The sequence below is a fragment of the Sinocyclocheilus rhinocerous genome, unplaced genomic scaffold, assembly GCF_001515625.1.
Source record: "Sinocyclocheilus rhinocerous isolate Xijiao unplaced genomic scaffold, SAMN03320098_v1.1 scaffold4403, whole genome shotgun sequence".
Taxonomy (NCBI): domain Eukaryota; kingdom Metazoa; phylum Chordata; class Actinopteri; order Cypriniformes; family Cyprinidae; genus Sinocyclocheilus; species Sinocyclocheilus rhinocerous.
In genome coordinates this window covers 37,383-53,482 of record NW_015648614.1, presented here as the reverse complement: position 1 = coordinate 53,482, position 16,100 = coordinate 37,383, and the positions used below count along the sequence as shown (strand labels likewise).

Below are 16,100 nucleotides of genomic sequence, written 5' to 3'. Positions count from 1 at the left end.
GGGGGGGGGGGGGTTCCCCGGGGGTTCCCCCACTCACTTAGCTAACCGAGGTTCCCCCACTCACTTAGCTAACCGACTCAATCGTTTCCTGTTTAATTAATTTTAATAAGATGCTTGAATATAGGAAGTGACTTGTTTAGATCATGCTTTAAGAGTGTCTGTTTTCTCTCTTCACCACTTGTAAACCCAATGTGTTGTCCATCCTCCCTGTGGTGCAGACATTTACGAGCCCAGAGGTAGGCTATGTTCTGCCGCAGACACTAATGGCTTTCTCTAAATGAAATGACAGCTCAGTCGCATCCCATGTCTATATATTTATATGCCATCCATAGAGCGAAATGTAATCATAATCATAATTGCATTTCATTTTATCTTTAAATATTTACACTTTCAGGAAAAAGGTAGCCTACTTTGAACACCCTGGCCACGTTTTCAATCAACTGAACATCAAGTAGTGATCTGTTATTCGCTACACAACGTTATTGATATTCTTTAAAAAGGAAAACGCTTTTTTATAGCCTATTGTGAGTCCCTGGATTTGCGGATTGTCTGAAAAACCCATGCTTTAGAAAAATAATCAAATGTATACTTTGTGCATGAAGAAATTGTGATTTTCCATTTACAATAGCTGACATTTTGTACTGACAGTGCACTTACAGTCACTCAATGAGTACAGAATCACTTTTCAGTGCTTCAAAATGTGCTTTGTTTTTCTTTATTGTAAATGTTTTATAACAAACTCTCTTGTAAGCTGAGGTTCAGATTAGTGTATTGTATGTACTTTCTGAGTACATATGATCAGGGGAAAGGAACACATTGTTTGTTTGTTCTAAATAAACCGTGTTTAAGCGTGCTAAATAAAAATACACAAGATGAATTGAAAGACTTGAATAATTTTACATTCCATTGTCTTTCCTAACATCTATAATGTGTCTCTCAAGGCCAGCAAATATGCAAGCGTGGCACTGAGAAGCCCTGCTATAAAATCGCCTATTTTCAAGACACTCGGCGTAAACTCAACTTTGAAGATGCGAGTCGAGCCTGCAGGAGTGATGGTGGAGACCTTCTCAGTATTGAGTCTAAGACTGAGCAGACACTGATAGAGAACTTCATCCATGAACTGAAAGCATCAGACGGAGACTTCTGGATCGGGCTCCGTAGGGATCAAGGCTATGAGGAGATAAACGGAGACTGTCCTTCTCAATACTACTGGCTGGATGGAAGCCGAGCAACCTTCAGGTGTGACGAGAGCCACATTAGACACATTTCCTTTGTAGGTGCTTTTGCTCATGGTTTTGTGTGTGTGTGTGACAGGAACTGGCACTGGGATGAGCCTTCTTGTGGATTTGAGGTGTGTGTAGTGATGTACCATCAGCCCTCTGCTCCTCCAGGTCAGGCTGGACCTTACATGTTCCAGTGGAATGATGACAATTGTGAAACCAAAAACAACTTTATCTGCAAGTACATCAAAGGTTGGGAAGGTGTGTTTTATTCAGTTGATTTCTTACTCAATTAAGATTACAAATGTTATAGCTCACTGATTTGAACAAACACCCAACACTAAGCATTAAGCTTCAGCATACTGTAACACATCCCACACTGTTTTTACAGACCTGAATGACACATTCAAATAGTGCAGCGTTGTTAAGAGAAGCATGCTATTATTTTTCGAAGCAATTAGGCTTATGATTTCCATCTGGTTCACAATGAAAAAAAAAGTGTAAAAATCCCATTCACTTACATTCCAGACAAGACCACATATCTGGAGAGCAGAATATTATAGAGATTTGAGGGGTGCTCATTTACCATTCACATTTTCTTCAGAAAATGTAGAAAATTATTTAAAAGTTAATATTTGTAGTATTATTTTCAGTGCTATTAGTTGCAATATTTGATTAGAGCTACCTAGAACATTAAGAACTGTTTAGTATATGGTAACATGGTCTTCATGTGATGTTTCAGATAATCCTCCAGCACCCGTTCCTGCAGAAAATAGAACATTTGAAGGTAAGCTATAGGGATATTGTGCTTGAGAAAACTAATTAATTTGTATATTAATATAGTACCTCTGCATAATTAGTACAAATGATTTTGTTAAAACAATTTTTTTATATAAGCATAACTATTGCAGTGTTCAACCAGTAGGGGGCCTCAGCAAATTTCCAGTGGGCCCCAAAAAAGGCTTGTGCACACCAAGGACTATAACTAATACTACAATTATAAAGTTTTAATAATTGTTCTAATTCTATGAGAATAGGGATGTCCACATTAGCTTTAACGACACAGAGTAACGATATTGTTTATTGTCACTTTAAAAAAAATTTTTTTTCCAGCTGTTGAATATATATATTATTTATATATATATAATGTACGGATTTAGCAGGCACTTTTATCCAAAGCGACTTACAGTGTATTCAGGCTACACATTTTTTACCAGTATGTGTGTTCCCTGGGAATTGAACCCACGGCCTGGAATTGAACCCACGGACATCAATTTGTATAATGACAAGGGTATAACATAGGTATTACAAGGAGAAGGTGACTTTTCAGGACATTACCCCATGTCCCCACTTCAAAACACATATAAATCACACAGAATGGAGTGTAATGGAGTGAAATCTGAAATCTGAATGGAGTTTGTGCTATCTGAAATAGCACAAAGTTTCCTGTGAGGGGTAGGTTTAGGGGTACGGTTAGTGTAGGGCAATAGCGCATACAGTTTGTACAGTATAAAAACCATTACGCCTATGGGATGTCCCCACTTTTCACAAAAACAAACCTGTGTGACCTGCCTGGTGCATTATCTATGTGGACAACTTGAGCTAATCTTACCAAATCTTGTGTTCAAGGGCTTACATATGGTGGAGAATGCTGGCATGGTGAAGCCTCGCTTGTGATTCAGACCTTGCACTAGGCGGACAAGAAACAACAAGAAAATGGAGGAGGCCCTGACTGCCATTCTGCAGGCCCAAACCACCCTGAACGCAGCAGTCTCCGAACTCTGTCGAAGGACAGAGGCCCAGGGAAGGAGGCCTCAAGATTATTTGACTAAGATGACTAAAGATGACAATGTTGAAGCCTACTTCGACCTCTTTGAGAGAACGGCTCAGCGAGAGAGATGGCCCAGGGCTAATGTAATACTCCCTTTCCTGACCGGGGAGGCACAGAAGGCCTGCCGGGATCTCACCGTCCATGAGGCAGCCAGTTATGAGATGGTCAAAAGAGCGATTCTCGCCCAATATGGGTTCAGCCTACCTGCTAAGGCTCAGCGAGTTCATAGCTGGGGATACCCGATGACCCTTCCAGCACGGGCACAGGTAACCACGTTGACTCGGATGGTGAGGAGCTGGCTAGAAGAAGGAGACGGGCCATCTTCAGTAGAAAGGGTGGTGATCGACCATTGCATACGCGGCCTGCCGGCAGATGCCAAGAAATATGTGGCTCAACAGGGACCGCAGAACATAGAGGCACTAATTGCCCTCCTGGAAAATCACCAGGTGACCGTGAGCTTGCTGAAGCCGGAAGAAAGCAAAGCCACCTCCTGGAAACCAAAACAAGACCGAGAGACCCCTAAGAAACACCTCGAGGTGACTCCGGCAAGAGCTTTGAAAGCTCAAGGAAATTGGAAGGAGGAGAGGCCTCTGCGGAATCTTGGTGCGTTCCGATGTTTTACATGTGGAAGAGAAGGACACTTCGCCCGGGATTGCCCAGGCAGAGAGGAACTCATGCCCACGGTGAGTGCCACTGACTTTTCAAGACTCCAGTGCCATTTTCTCACCACCTGTTGGGCCCATGAGGGGGCAGCTGCCCCTAGGTTCCCTGTCAAGATTGGAGGCAGAGACACCGAAGCCCTTGTCGACTCTGGAAGCATGGTGACCCTAGTCCGGCCAGAGTTTGCAGGGCCGGTAATGGGTAGAGAGATTTCTGTGTCCTGTATTCATGGGGACACTAGGAACTACCCCACTGCTGAAGTAAGCATGGTTACCCCTCGGGGCCAGTTCCAAGTACGAGCAGGGGTCGTGGGGTGCTTGCCCGTCCCGGTCCTGGTTGGCAGAGACTGCCCGGCCTTTGCTGCCTACTGGACAGACCGAGCTGCAAAAGGGAAGAGACCTCCCCAACCCCGAAGGCGCCGTTTGTCCAAACACCACCCTACGCCAACCCCTGAAGAGACTACTGCGGCAGAAGCCTCCAGCCCAGAGGAGGATAGAGGTGAGGAAGAACGTTCCGACTCCACAGCAACTGCCCCAGAGGGCCTGGGAGGAGCGCAGGTACTCAAAGACATAGAATCCCACGAAGTGTTCTCTGAATTTCCCCCAGCAGAGACCCCCCAGGGGGGAAGGTTTGGACGGTTCGGCACTGCCCAGCTGCAAGATCCCATATTGACCCAGGCGTGGAGGAGTGCACAAATGATTGAGGGCCAACTACAAGAGGGGGTGAGTAGACTGACGTATCCACATTTCATGATAAAGAATAAATTGTTGTATAGAGTGGATCAGCGAAGAGGGGAAATTTGTGAACAGTTGTTGGTCCCCAAAGCATATACTTCCAAGGTGTTGTACTTGGCACACACTCACCTGTTGGGAGGCCACCTGGGGTCTGAGAAGACCTATGAGCGCATCCTCACACGGTTCTATTGGCCTGGCATCAAGAAGGCAGTCGAAGACTATTGTCGGCACTGTTCTGTGTGTCAGCTTCATAACCCAAAGGTAACATATCGGAATCCACTTATTCCCCTGCCTATAATTGAAACCCCTTTCAGCAGGATTGCACTTGATATTGTGGGGCCCCTGCCAAAGTCCAGCCGGGGACATAGATACCTTCTGGTCATCCTCGATTATGCCACCCGCTTTCCAGAGGCAATACCACTCCGGTCGGCCACCTCCAAGGCTGTGGCAAGAGAACTGGTACAGCTCTTTAGCTGGGTGGGGATAGCCGAGGAGATCCTTACGGACCAAGGCTCATGCTTCATGTCTACTGTGATGAAAGAGACCTGCCGACAACTGAAGGTGAAACAACTCAAAACCTCCATATACCACCCCCAGACTGATGGGCTTGTCGAGAGATTTAACAAAACTCTTAAACAAATGCTTAGGAAAGTCATTGACATTGATGGGAAAAATTGGGATCAATTGTTACCGTATGTCTTGTTTTCTATTCGAGAAGTCCCACAGAGCTCCACAGGGTTCTCACCTTTCAAGCTCCTCTATGGGCGGCGACCTCGATGGATGTTGGACCTCGCCAAGGAAAGTTGGGAGCAGCAGCCATCATGCTGTCGCACTCAGTTTTTCTTTTTTAATAAATCTGCAAAAATGTCAACAATTCTGTGTTTTTCTGTCAATATGGGGTGCTGTGTGTACATTAATGAGGAAAAAAAATTAACTTAAATGATTTTAGCAAATGGCTGCAATATAACAAAGAGTGAAAAATTTAAGGGGGTCTGAATACTTTCCGTACCCACTGTATATGTATTCATCATTCTTCCTGTGAGAGGGCCTTAATGGGATAGTTCACCCAAAAATGAAAATTGTCATTATTTACTCACCCTTACGTCGTTTCAAACATGTATGAGTTTCTATCTTATGTTGAGCAAACAAAGATATTCTGAAGAATGTTGGTAACCAAACAGTTGACGGTAGCCAATTACTTAGTATGAAAAAATACTATAGAAGTCAATGGCTATGGTCAACTGTTTGGTTATACAAGTTTGGAACAACTTGAGGATGGGTAAATGATGACAGAATTTTTTTCTTTTTCATGAACTATCCCTTAAAGTCTTAAAATTATTTAAATGTTGTCTAATTAACATAATTGTACTTACAAAGAAAAAACAGAAGTACTATAGTGTGTAGATGGAAGGACCTTCAAATATTTTCTTGAACAAAGGAGACCCTTTGAGTCAAGAAGGTTGAGGACCACTGGCCTAATGTTGGATGGATTCATTTTATTGTGCCATTTTGTGTGAATATGGGAAAGTCTGCATTTATTGGTTTATTTATATGTGTTTGTTTGTTTTTATACTTTTTTTCTGTTTGTTATGCTGCTATATTGATGTCTTACATTAGATAATACCATAGAACCTATATCACATACATTACAGGTGCTCTTCCGACACCCAGAATACCCCAAAACCCTTCTGTCACAGACAAGGATGATGGCATGAGGGTGGTCGTATCTGAACCTCCAGGTGAGTCTTGTTCTCACAGACAGGGTTGAAGACTGTCATGACATGAATACCTGTTAACACAATACAATGGGTTCTAAAATCTGAGATTTTTTTTTTTTTAATTCAAACCTGAAATACCTGGAGTAAACCTAATTTTACGATTTTTAAAGAATTATGACGCAAATAAAAGGCAAATATTTCAGCTTCTGAACTATTTCTGCGTCACTAATGAAGTAAAACTTGTATCATTGGTCATGTGACTCTCTGTAGACCCGATCAGATGTTCCTGCTTCCACTGAAGCACAAGCTGCTCTTTAAATCATCTTGAATCATGATGCAAGTTTTCATTCAAATGATTATGCTGATGGTATAATTTGCAATAAGATCTATTGAAATAGAATTAGACATTGTGGTCTCAGAAGTTTGGACCCCATTGTACATTGAAAAAAAATGGTGTGGAACAATGAATGAAACATGAAATATTTAAGTAGAAGTAGTATATAAAATTTACTCCAATAAACTTATTGGAGTTTTATTTACAACTTTGTTTACGGTATACTGTGTTGACTTAAAACTTAACCGAATACCTGGGCCCGTATTCTTATGGAGCGTAGCAATAGTTCTGGCAGGCCATGTTAGTCAAGCTCGCATCAGCTAACACTCAGCTGGTCCACGTCTACCTATAGGATCACGACACCAATCATAATTCATAAAATAAGGTCCCTTCAGTCATTATTCAGCAGCTATCGCTACGCTCAGGAACTAATCACCCACCTCCATCCCCAGCTCCTCCTCTCGTCCAGTCAGGACTTGGCAGTGAATATATCATTGAGTCAGACCACTGAATCATGTTGTTAAAATAATCACGTAGAACATTAATGGTATCTGCTACATTTATCATTGATGTTGGTTCTGTTCTGTTACCCTAGTGGGGGTATTCTGCTCTCCCTGCTCCAATCCATGCTAGGCTGCGTGGATGGGCAGGGAGTGTTTGCCCAGAGCAGAACCATTCCCCCGACCTAAAATGTATGCTAATCGTAAGTTATATTGACGATAGTGGTCCTGACAGAACTAAGATTCCTCTAAGAAAGCTCCTAATTTAGCTTAAAAATTTCTACGTAGGAGTCTTAGCTTAAGAGCAATTCAGGACCCATCTGAGAGCAACTCTGAGTGAGGAAAAGACAAAAACTTTCATCTTAGTGTGGAGGTGGGGCTGACCCCGTTGCTAGCTATATGACACAGTCTTTTGAAGACTGTGATTGGTTGGTTGTCCAAGAAGGAAATAAAAGAGTGCTTTTAAGTGTAGGGTCTATTATAAGCCTTCACTTTGAAAATTACAGGCATAATTTTTCCTATTTTACCGTACTCTCACACACACACACATTATATATGTATATATATTCTTTATTTTTTTATTTACCATGCTGTTAATGTAATACTTAACGTATTTGATAGGAAATGAACAGCGACACAATAAGGTTCTGAAAGTGCTGTAATTGTTTGTGTGATCACTTTGCTTATAGAAGGTTGTGACAGACCCAAATCATCACTGCTGCATAGTTGTATTTTTCCAGTTGCCAAATATGTTAATGTAGTTAATATAGTGATTACTTCCATTTCTGTGCGGTGTCGGAGATGTTAGCGTGTCTCTAATAAGATCGGTCACAAACATGATCCCTGCACCATCTAATGTGTAGCGTCTTATTAACTCACTGTCAAGCATTGTGTGCAACACATTTCTTCTCCCTCTTCATGTTTTGTCCATTTTCTCCACTGCTAAAGAAACTCTTAAGCCTCTTAAAAGTCCTTGTCCGTACTCCTAACAATTTTGGACCTTAAGACCTCCTTTAAGGGTTAAGATGCTTTCTGAATTACTTTTTTCTTTTTTTAATTTTAAGAGGAAACACCCACATTTCTAAGAATTTTCTTAGAATTTTGTTACTAGGAGCAACTCTTAGCACTAAGATTTTTCAGGTATACGGGCCCTGGTGTATTTTAAAGTAAAATCTAAAAAAAAAAAAAATGATTTCTGAAGTTTGGAATAATGGCTGCTGAAAATATATTACAATGGAAACAATCATTTTATATTGTAAAAATTCCACAATATTACTGCAGCCTGGGTGAGCATTAGATACTTCTTTCAAAAATATGAAAAAATCTTACCAACCCCAAACTTGGAAAAGAAGTGTAAATAAAGACTTTATTGATCACACTAACCAATGTCCTGTTGCGTGTCTTTCAGACAACGTTCTTAATATTGCTTACATTGTGCTGCCAACCATCCCACTTCTGCTGCTGTTGATTGTGGCGACGAGTGTTTTCTGCTTTAAGCTGTTCACAAAGAGGTGCGTTGTTTGACTGCTCTCTTTCTGATCAGAAGCATTTTAAATATGATCAGTTTGATGGCATACAACATCATTTATGCATGCAGGAAGAAACAACAGACTGAGACCCCTCCAAAGGAGCCAGGATACTGGGCCGCTGGAGAAAGATGCAACAGCCCAAGCCCTGACGTCTATAACGTCATCCGAAGGCAGCATGAATCAGACCTGGCCGGCACGCGGCCTGACATCAAGAACACTTCCTTCCTGGGTTCTTCTCCAGACACTCCACCTGGAGATTACGACAACTTGGCAGGCCGGGACACTGAAAGTGGTTTTGTGACACTGACCAGCACTGAAAGCGGCTTTGTGACCAACGATTTGTATGACACACTGCAAGGCCGTGGAAGTGGGAGATATTACAGAGACCAGGGATGGATGGATGAATTATATGGCTACTGATATGAAAGGTGAACATTAGCATTTAACTGCATATTCTCCTGTAAAAATGATGTCTTACCCGAGTATTTCCTTGGTGCCAGATATCCAATATTATCTATTTCAGTATAGGTTATCAAATCAGGAGGACGCTAGAGCTCAAAAGAGGCCTGGATGTGTGTACCCTGTACTGTATTGAATGAATGAGAGCGTGTGTTATTTTAGTATCATTCATAAACCATTAGTTTGTGTTTTTGTTAATATAGTTTTTGTTAATATTAGGAATTCGATTTCTATTTATATGTTCCATTTCGTTGTAATTTTTATTTAAAGTTTTAGCATTTTTTATTATTATTAGTTAGGGTTTTTTCAATACAGTTTATACGTTTTAATTTATAGTTTCAGCTTTAGTTTTAGTTTTAGTTTTTTTTAATAAGCTACTAAAACTAAACGAAAATGATAATTGTTGCTTTGGCTGAAATAACATAAGCTAAAACAGATTTAAATGTAAAGTTTTTTAAACATTTTGTTTCACTTAGTGATTACTTTAAAGTAAGTAGGCTACAATTGTATGGTTTGAATTTTATTTTCAAACTATTATAACCCTGATTAGAGAAACCAATACCCAGATTTCTGCAGATCTACCATTAATTCAGTCAGACTTTCAGTGCAACAACATCTGAAGTTTACGGGTCCCATATGATTATCAGATGTAATTTGCCCATTTCTTTTTTTTTTATTATTTATATTATGATTTTAGTTTTTATAGGCTCCTATGACACATAAAATATCTATAACAGTAATGCAGTAATACTTAGGAGTTTTTAATGCATCTTAAAGCCAAATTCTGGAGGATAGACACTCAAAGGTGGTACAATATTACAAACAAGCTGCTCAACAAATCAGAATGAGATGCTCGGATATGAGATCGCTTGTTTGCCCTCATAGTTGGTTTGCATGACCCTGTTATGCTGCTTTTACTGGATGTGCTGTATGGGGCTCAGTAATTACACTGTGACAATCTCTTGCAGACTGTCTTTTCCTGTGAAATAATGAATGATCAAACATCCTTCAAGTTTCTTATATGCAAATATCGGAATGTGAATGCAGTGATGTGAAGCCTTAATAAACAAACAAAAAAACAAATGAATGAAGTTGAAACTAAACATTTTTACTTCCATATTTCGGCATCACCATCTATAGTTATGTACTGTACATGTGTGGTTAAAAACAGCAGTAAGCGTTTTTGACACCAGGGGTCGCTCACTGACAACATGCTCAGAGCCCTGTGAGCGTAGATGTGCAGATCTAGATGTTTAAATAAATGTACAAATATATGTTAATAAAATACAACATTATATGCATTTTAAAACATATTTTATTTATTTGAAAAATGTATATTTTAAATTAAAAAGAAATTCTAGAATATTTTCACTCCAAATAGCAATATTTCATGTGTAATCAAAGTTGTTATTCTAAAATACTGCAAAGCCATTTGGTATGCATAATAGACACAATATTATCTTTATATGCATATGTGCATTGACATACATTACTTGTCAGCGTTTTAGACACTAAAGTCACAAAAATATAAAACAACAATAGTGGATAATAATAACATGTAGTATTGTTATTATTATTATTATCGTCGTTGTTTTTGTTATGTTTTTAGGGTTCCTTTTCCACACTGCGGTGTTAAATAAACACACAAAAAAACAAATAAATAAATAAATTCAAAATATGAAGCAATGCAATGATGTCAGCTGCACTTCAAGCACGGAGCTCCCGCTATCTATGCCTGTTTTCTTCTTTTCTTTCTTTCTTTCTTTTCTTTTTTCACGCGTTAAGTAAAATCAGTCGTCTAAGAAAAATGCATGCAGCACAAATTCATAAAAATCCGTACTTGTATTTACTTGTGGTATGGTGTCGCGTGCAGGATCTTTTCAGTGATTCTAAACAATGAAATGCATTTGGGTTTTCGAAGGTCAGATGTAAGCAACGGAGTTGAAAGTGTTTGTAGAGATTGCAATAGCCACTGATTGACGTACGCAGTGGATAGGGTTGTCTTGGTGACATGCTGGTCGCATCGCGGACGTTGAAGCCGCTTTGTGAGATCCGCCCCTTTATAAAATCCCTTCAGCACTGACGTCAATGCATGTCGAGCTCGAGAGCCAGAACATCATTCCTCATGCCGAGCATCAGAGCGGAATGCGCTCTCATTTCAGTCATGTTAGAGCCCTTATCTGGAAACGAAGACATGTGCAGGAGCCCTTGGCACCCATATGCCCCATTTGCATTTTAGCTTTGGCATTAGAAACAACATCATACCTGCCACTTGAATTGCTTTGTATGAGCAGGTGAAGGTGGCCAAATCATCCACACACCTCTTTATCCAGTAGTTCACTAGAAAACTATGGTCATGGCAGCCCAGGACCAAAAGCCGTCGCAGCGGGCTCCGGTTCGCGTGGGATTTTATGATATTGAGCGCACGCTGGGAAAAGGCAATTTTGCAGTTGTGAAGCTGGCGAAACATCGTATCACGAAATCTGAGGTGAGTAACACACTCACACACACGTTCACTCACACACTAGTGTTTTCAATTTACATGCGTTTGTGCAATCAACAAAACTTAAACTTTCACTTTTATCATTGAAGGAGAATAGCCTATCTATAGAAAATGTTAAGCCTAAATATTTGGAAGTTGTATTTGAGTCTGTGACAAATGTGATCTGCGAGATGAAAAATAGAATCATCTTTAAAATGCAGTTTAAAACACACGTGCTAAGTTCTGATATCGTAATGTTATATTTGTACTCACGGTTATTTCATACATTTTTAAAAAGCGTTTATACAGTTTTGCACAAAGAAAAGATGTAATGACTTTTACTATGTCACGTGGTGTAACTATCAACTAAAAATAATAAAATAAAATATAAAACTATAAAAAAAATACTCAGTGTGCAAGTAAATTGTTTTAGTTCATATATAATATGTAATATATACATATAAAATGATTTTTTATTATTTTATTATGATTTCTTGGGGTTACTCTATTTGACTTTGAAAATGTGAGTTGCACTAAAAAAAGTCAAAATACTTTGTGAAATTTAAAAGAAAAAACGCTCTAAAGGGGATTCCCTGATTTTTGTCACATGACATGGATTTCTTCATGTTTGTGTCACCATACTGACTTTGACTTGCCATACAGAAATTTGATTATTAAAAATATTAATATTTTAACATTTTATTTCTTCACTAACCAAACTACTTATGAGACTTTTAAATGAAACATTTAAGCATTTTTAAGACTTATATTTTAATTTAAAAATCAAAAAGAAACATGTTCTTCACAGAAAATGTGTTTTCAAATTTTATATGAATTGCTTAGATCAAAACAAAACAAACAACACTGACCTTTGATATCTAGGACACAGTGGCAAATTATAAGTGGAAACATTTTTTACACGTTCAGATTGTTGTTTATCTAGATGAAGTACTTAAATTGTGCATTGCGTAATGTGTATTTTATTTAAATAACAGGCACTGGCTGGATCTGCCCTTTGTTTCTCTGTCATCCGTTTGGATTAGTATTAGCCTTCATTGTTGTTGTGCTATGAAAAAGGCCAGTTTACTCTCTGAACTTGAGTTGCAGAGTGACTAAGAGCTGCAGTCAAGATCAGTTCAGATAAAACCAAACAAGTTATGCAGCTTCCCACCATTTCTCACTTAGAGGCAAAAGTGGAACAGCTGTATATCCAGTTGCAGTTGCATAATTATAAAAGGTGCTGTAAAGTAAGACGTGAGAAAGGAAGCAGTCTATGAGCAATGATTTTTTTTTACTTTATTACAACTATAAAGTCTTGTATAAAAAATGGCATATGCCTAAGTGGTCTTTTGATTTTTAGAAAGGTAAATTATTACCGTTTCATTGTATTGTTGTTTATTATTGCAGTGCAGCTCAGTGGATAAATAAATTCCTTTATTTTTCTGTTAACTGTAAATAATGAATAACAAAAGCTCAGTACAACTAACATTACATTTTTGCTGAATTGCAGGTGGCTATTAAGATCATAGACAAGACCCAGCTAGATGCAGTGAACCTGGAGAAGATCTACAGGGAAGTGGAAATCATGAAGTTGCTGGACCATCCTCACATCATAAAGCTTTACCAGGTAAATCATAATCATTAATGTGCGTATTGTGTGTATTTATAATAAATTTGTGATAATCCATCAGCTGCCCATGCAACCAATTTGATTTGTCACCTGTATTAGCATTTATCCCATGAGACTACTGTTGAATCCAGGAGTTTCATCTGGGTGCTGTATAGGGTTAGTCTTGTTATGTTATGTAAGATTTTTAGGTCACTCTGGGCCTGGATGCTGAAAGTATCAACAGCTGCCTGTGCTGTTACACAACACAAATACAGCATCAGCAGCAGTCCGGTTATGACTTCTACCAGAGGCAGTGCTCATATTGTGATCTGTCTGTCTGGTATTAGACATTATACATAGAGCTTTCAAAAAACTGCTCACTGTTCCTTTGGCAAGTCAACTGGGGGGAAAAAACTGTTAAAATTATTACTATATTTTTTTAAATAATAACAATAAATATAAAATTAACAGTAACGTCATAATACATATTATTATTATTATTATTATTATTCACTGGTTCACTTATTAACTTGTTTGAAAAAAAATAAGTAGCTGTGCCCAAAATAATAATATTATTATTATTCAAAATAATAAAATAACGATAATAATCAATAAATATTAGTACAATTATTTAATTTACAAAATTAATATCTTTTTATTATTATATTTATTGTATTAATTGTTATTGTATTGTATTGTAAGTGTAAAGTCTCAAGCTCGAATTTTTATATTGTGAGGTATATACATTTTTTAAAAATGTTTGATAGTTGCGTATACCATTGTACTGAATCATTGCTACTATCATGTACCACAGTATTATAATATGGTACTCTAGTGTACTTCAGAGTATGATGGCAATACCATGGTACATGTCCAAAAGACAAGGTTATGCTATGATACTTTTGTTAGCGTGCTCAGAGAGGACAGCAGCGTAGAGAAAATAGCTTAGTGAAATTTTACACCTGTGCTTCTAAAATAATATTATTGACTAAGTGTGAATCACTTGTCATCTTCTCCTTTGGCTCACACAAAAAAATGATGTAGCATTGTTTTCTCACTTGAAGCCAAGTGTGAACACTTGTGACGGGTGAAAATGCTGTCATTCTCTTGTGCTCTTGTGGTTTTTGCGATTTGTGGTATTAATTGCATTCCCATAATCATGCAATGAATAATAATTAGGTTTCCTCTCTTTCAATAGGTCATGGAGACCAAAAACATGCTCTATCTAGTCACAGAATATGCCAGGAATGGAGAGATATTTGGTGAGTGCATCCGTTTCCATACATGTGCAAACAAAAGTTCATTTCACTCTTATCCATATACTCACCCCGCGCTGTTAAGTATTGCGTGTGCAGTGCATACATGCATGCACTGGATTGAGATCATTGGTCATACCACATTTCTGCATATTTCATCCATCTATACACTGATTCACTCACTTAAAGCCTAATGGATGAGCTGAGCACATGCATTTTTTTGTGCTGTGATGATTAGCGGTGTCACCTGATGTTTTTGCTTTGTATATATATATATATATATATATATATATATATATATACTGTAAAATTAAAAGACATTTCTTTTAAATGCATGCGCATTTTTTAATGAGGCAACAACAACAAAAACAACAAAATAGATATCATGCTGCACAAAACGCTTACTGTATGTGCATTCAGTCTTTTCTACTCCCGTATTTTGTTCTAACAGACACTTAGTAGCAAGTAACATGATTTAGAAACAACAATAAACTCTAGCAAGATACCATACCACCAAACCTTTCCTTAACCTTAACTATATCCCACCTAAATAGCAGCAAAAGTGTTTTGCAATTCAACATCAACACAAAATTATACCTAACAATATTTTTTTGGGACTTAAGTATAGTAGTTAAAAACACCGGTAAAAGGACCAATTCTCACTATTAACAAGTTGATTATTAGCATGCATATTGCATATTGGCTGTTTATTAGTACTAATAAAGCACATATTAATGCCTTATTCTGCATGACTGTATTTTAGATCCCTTAATCCTACCCCATACCTAAACTTAACAACTACCTTACTAACTATTAATATGCAGCAAATTAGGAGTTTATTGTGGGTTAATAGTGAATATGTGTTCCCTAATCACCTAATATAAAGTGTCCATAGGTAGAAACGCTTAATGATATGAAAAGCCCAAACTCGCAAGATGACAGGATTTGTTACATGTTTGTGATTGGTTACATCTGTCTTTGGTACTCTGCTGTTTTATGCAGAAAATGTTCAGAAATGTTTGGACTGATGAATCTGAACATGGTTCGTCTTTAAGCATATTGAAAACAACAGACAGACATGATCTGACTTTCACTGCAAGTATAGGGAAACTGTTTTCAATATCTATTGTTGTTGACGTTAAAGGATGTGCATCCAATCAAACATGATCAGCATGTGTATCATGCTCTCATCCTTTAAAAATACATGCAAAAGTCAAAGAAATTACCATCCAGACTGCAGTGCATTAAATGGAGGTGCATTAAAGATAAACATGGATTGTGTTTGTGCTAAGCACAGTGAGTTTTGTGTGGTGAATTAGTGGCTTAGAGAGCATGAAACCATAATAAATAAAAAAAACAATTTTGTGCAATAAACTTTTGGTACTGTATTTGGTACTATTGCCTCTTGATGTCCTAGGAAAAAACAGTGTTGAGAACCACTGTTGTATCCCGCAATGCACTGAGCTTCCAAAAGTAAATTTACCATCTTCTTTTTAGACTGCCACAAGATATTTTACATAAAATGCTGAGGCCATGTGATAAAAATACTAAGATCATGTGACAACAGTGCAACTTAGTACTATTTAAAGGGGTCATATGATGCGATTTCAATTTTTCCTTTCTCGTTGGAGTGTTACAAGCTCTTGGTGCATAAAGAAGATCTGTAAAGTTGCAAAGACTAAAGTCTCAAATCCAAAGAGATATTCTTTATAAAAGTTAAGAGTCAGCCACGCCTACCTAAAACGGCTCGTTCTAACACGCCCCCACA

General features: G+C 38.2%; 2 protein-coding genes across 3 annotated transcripts in view; both read left to right on the top strand.

The window, feature by feature from the left end:
* Positions 1-9,128, top strand: part of LOC107709985 (layilin-like) — a 9,927-nt gene extending 799 nt beyond the window's left edge. The window contains exons 2-8 of one of the 2 annotated variants that reach the window (XM_016514657.1): positions 219-236; positions 942-1,239; positions 1,315-1,472; positions 1,963-2,007; positions 6,098-6,184; positions 8,406-8,508; positions 8,595-9,128. In XM_016514657.1, the coding sequence (XP_016370143.1) occupies positions 219-236; positions 942-1,239; positions 1,315-1,472; positions 1,963-2,007; positions 6,098-6,184; positions 8,406-8,508; positions 8,595-8,946 (1,061 nt within the window). In that variant the 3' untranslated portion in view covers positions 8,947-9,128. The remainder of the gene's footprint in view (positions 1-218; positions 237-941; positions 1,240-1,314; positions 1,473-1,962; positions 2,008-6,097; positions 6,185-8,405; positions 8,509-8,594) is intronic. The other variant, XM_016514658.1, reaches the window with a different exon arrangement.
* A 1,963-nt stretch (positions 9,129-11,091) lies between these two features.
* Positions 11,092-16,100, top strand: part of LOC107709983 (serine/threonine-protein kinase SIK2-like) — a gene marked incomplete at its 3' end in the record, with an annotated part of 36,866 nt that continues 31,857 nt past the window's right edge. The window contains exons 1-3 of the mRNA XM_016514655.1: positions 11,092-11,473; positions 12,978-13,094; positions 14,275-14,338. Of these exons, the coding sequence (XP_016370141.1) occupies positions 11,336-11,473; positions 12,978-13,094; positions 14,275-14,338 (319 nt within the window). The remainder of the gene's footprint in view (positions 11,474-12,977; positions 13,095-14,274; positions 14,339-16,100) is intronic.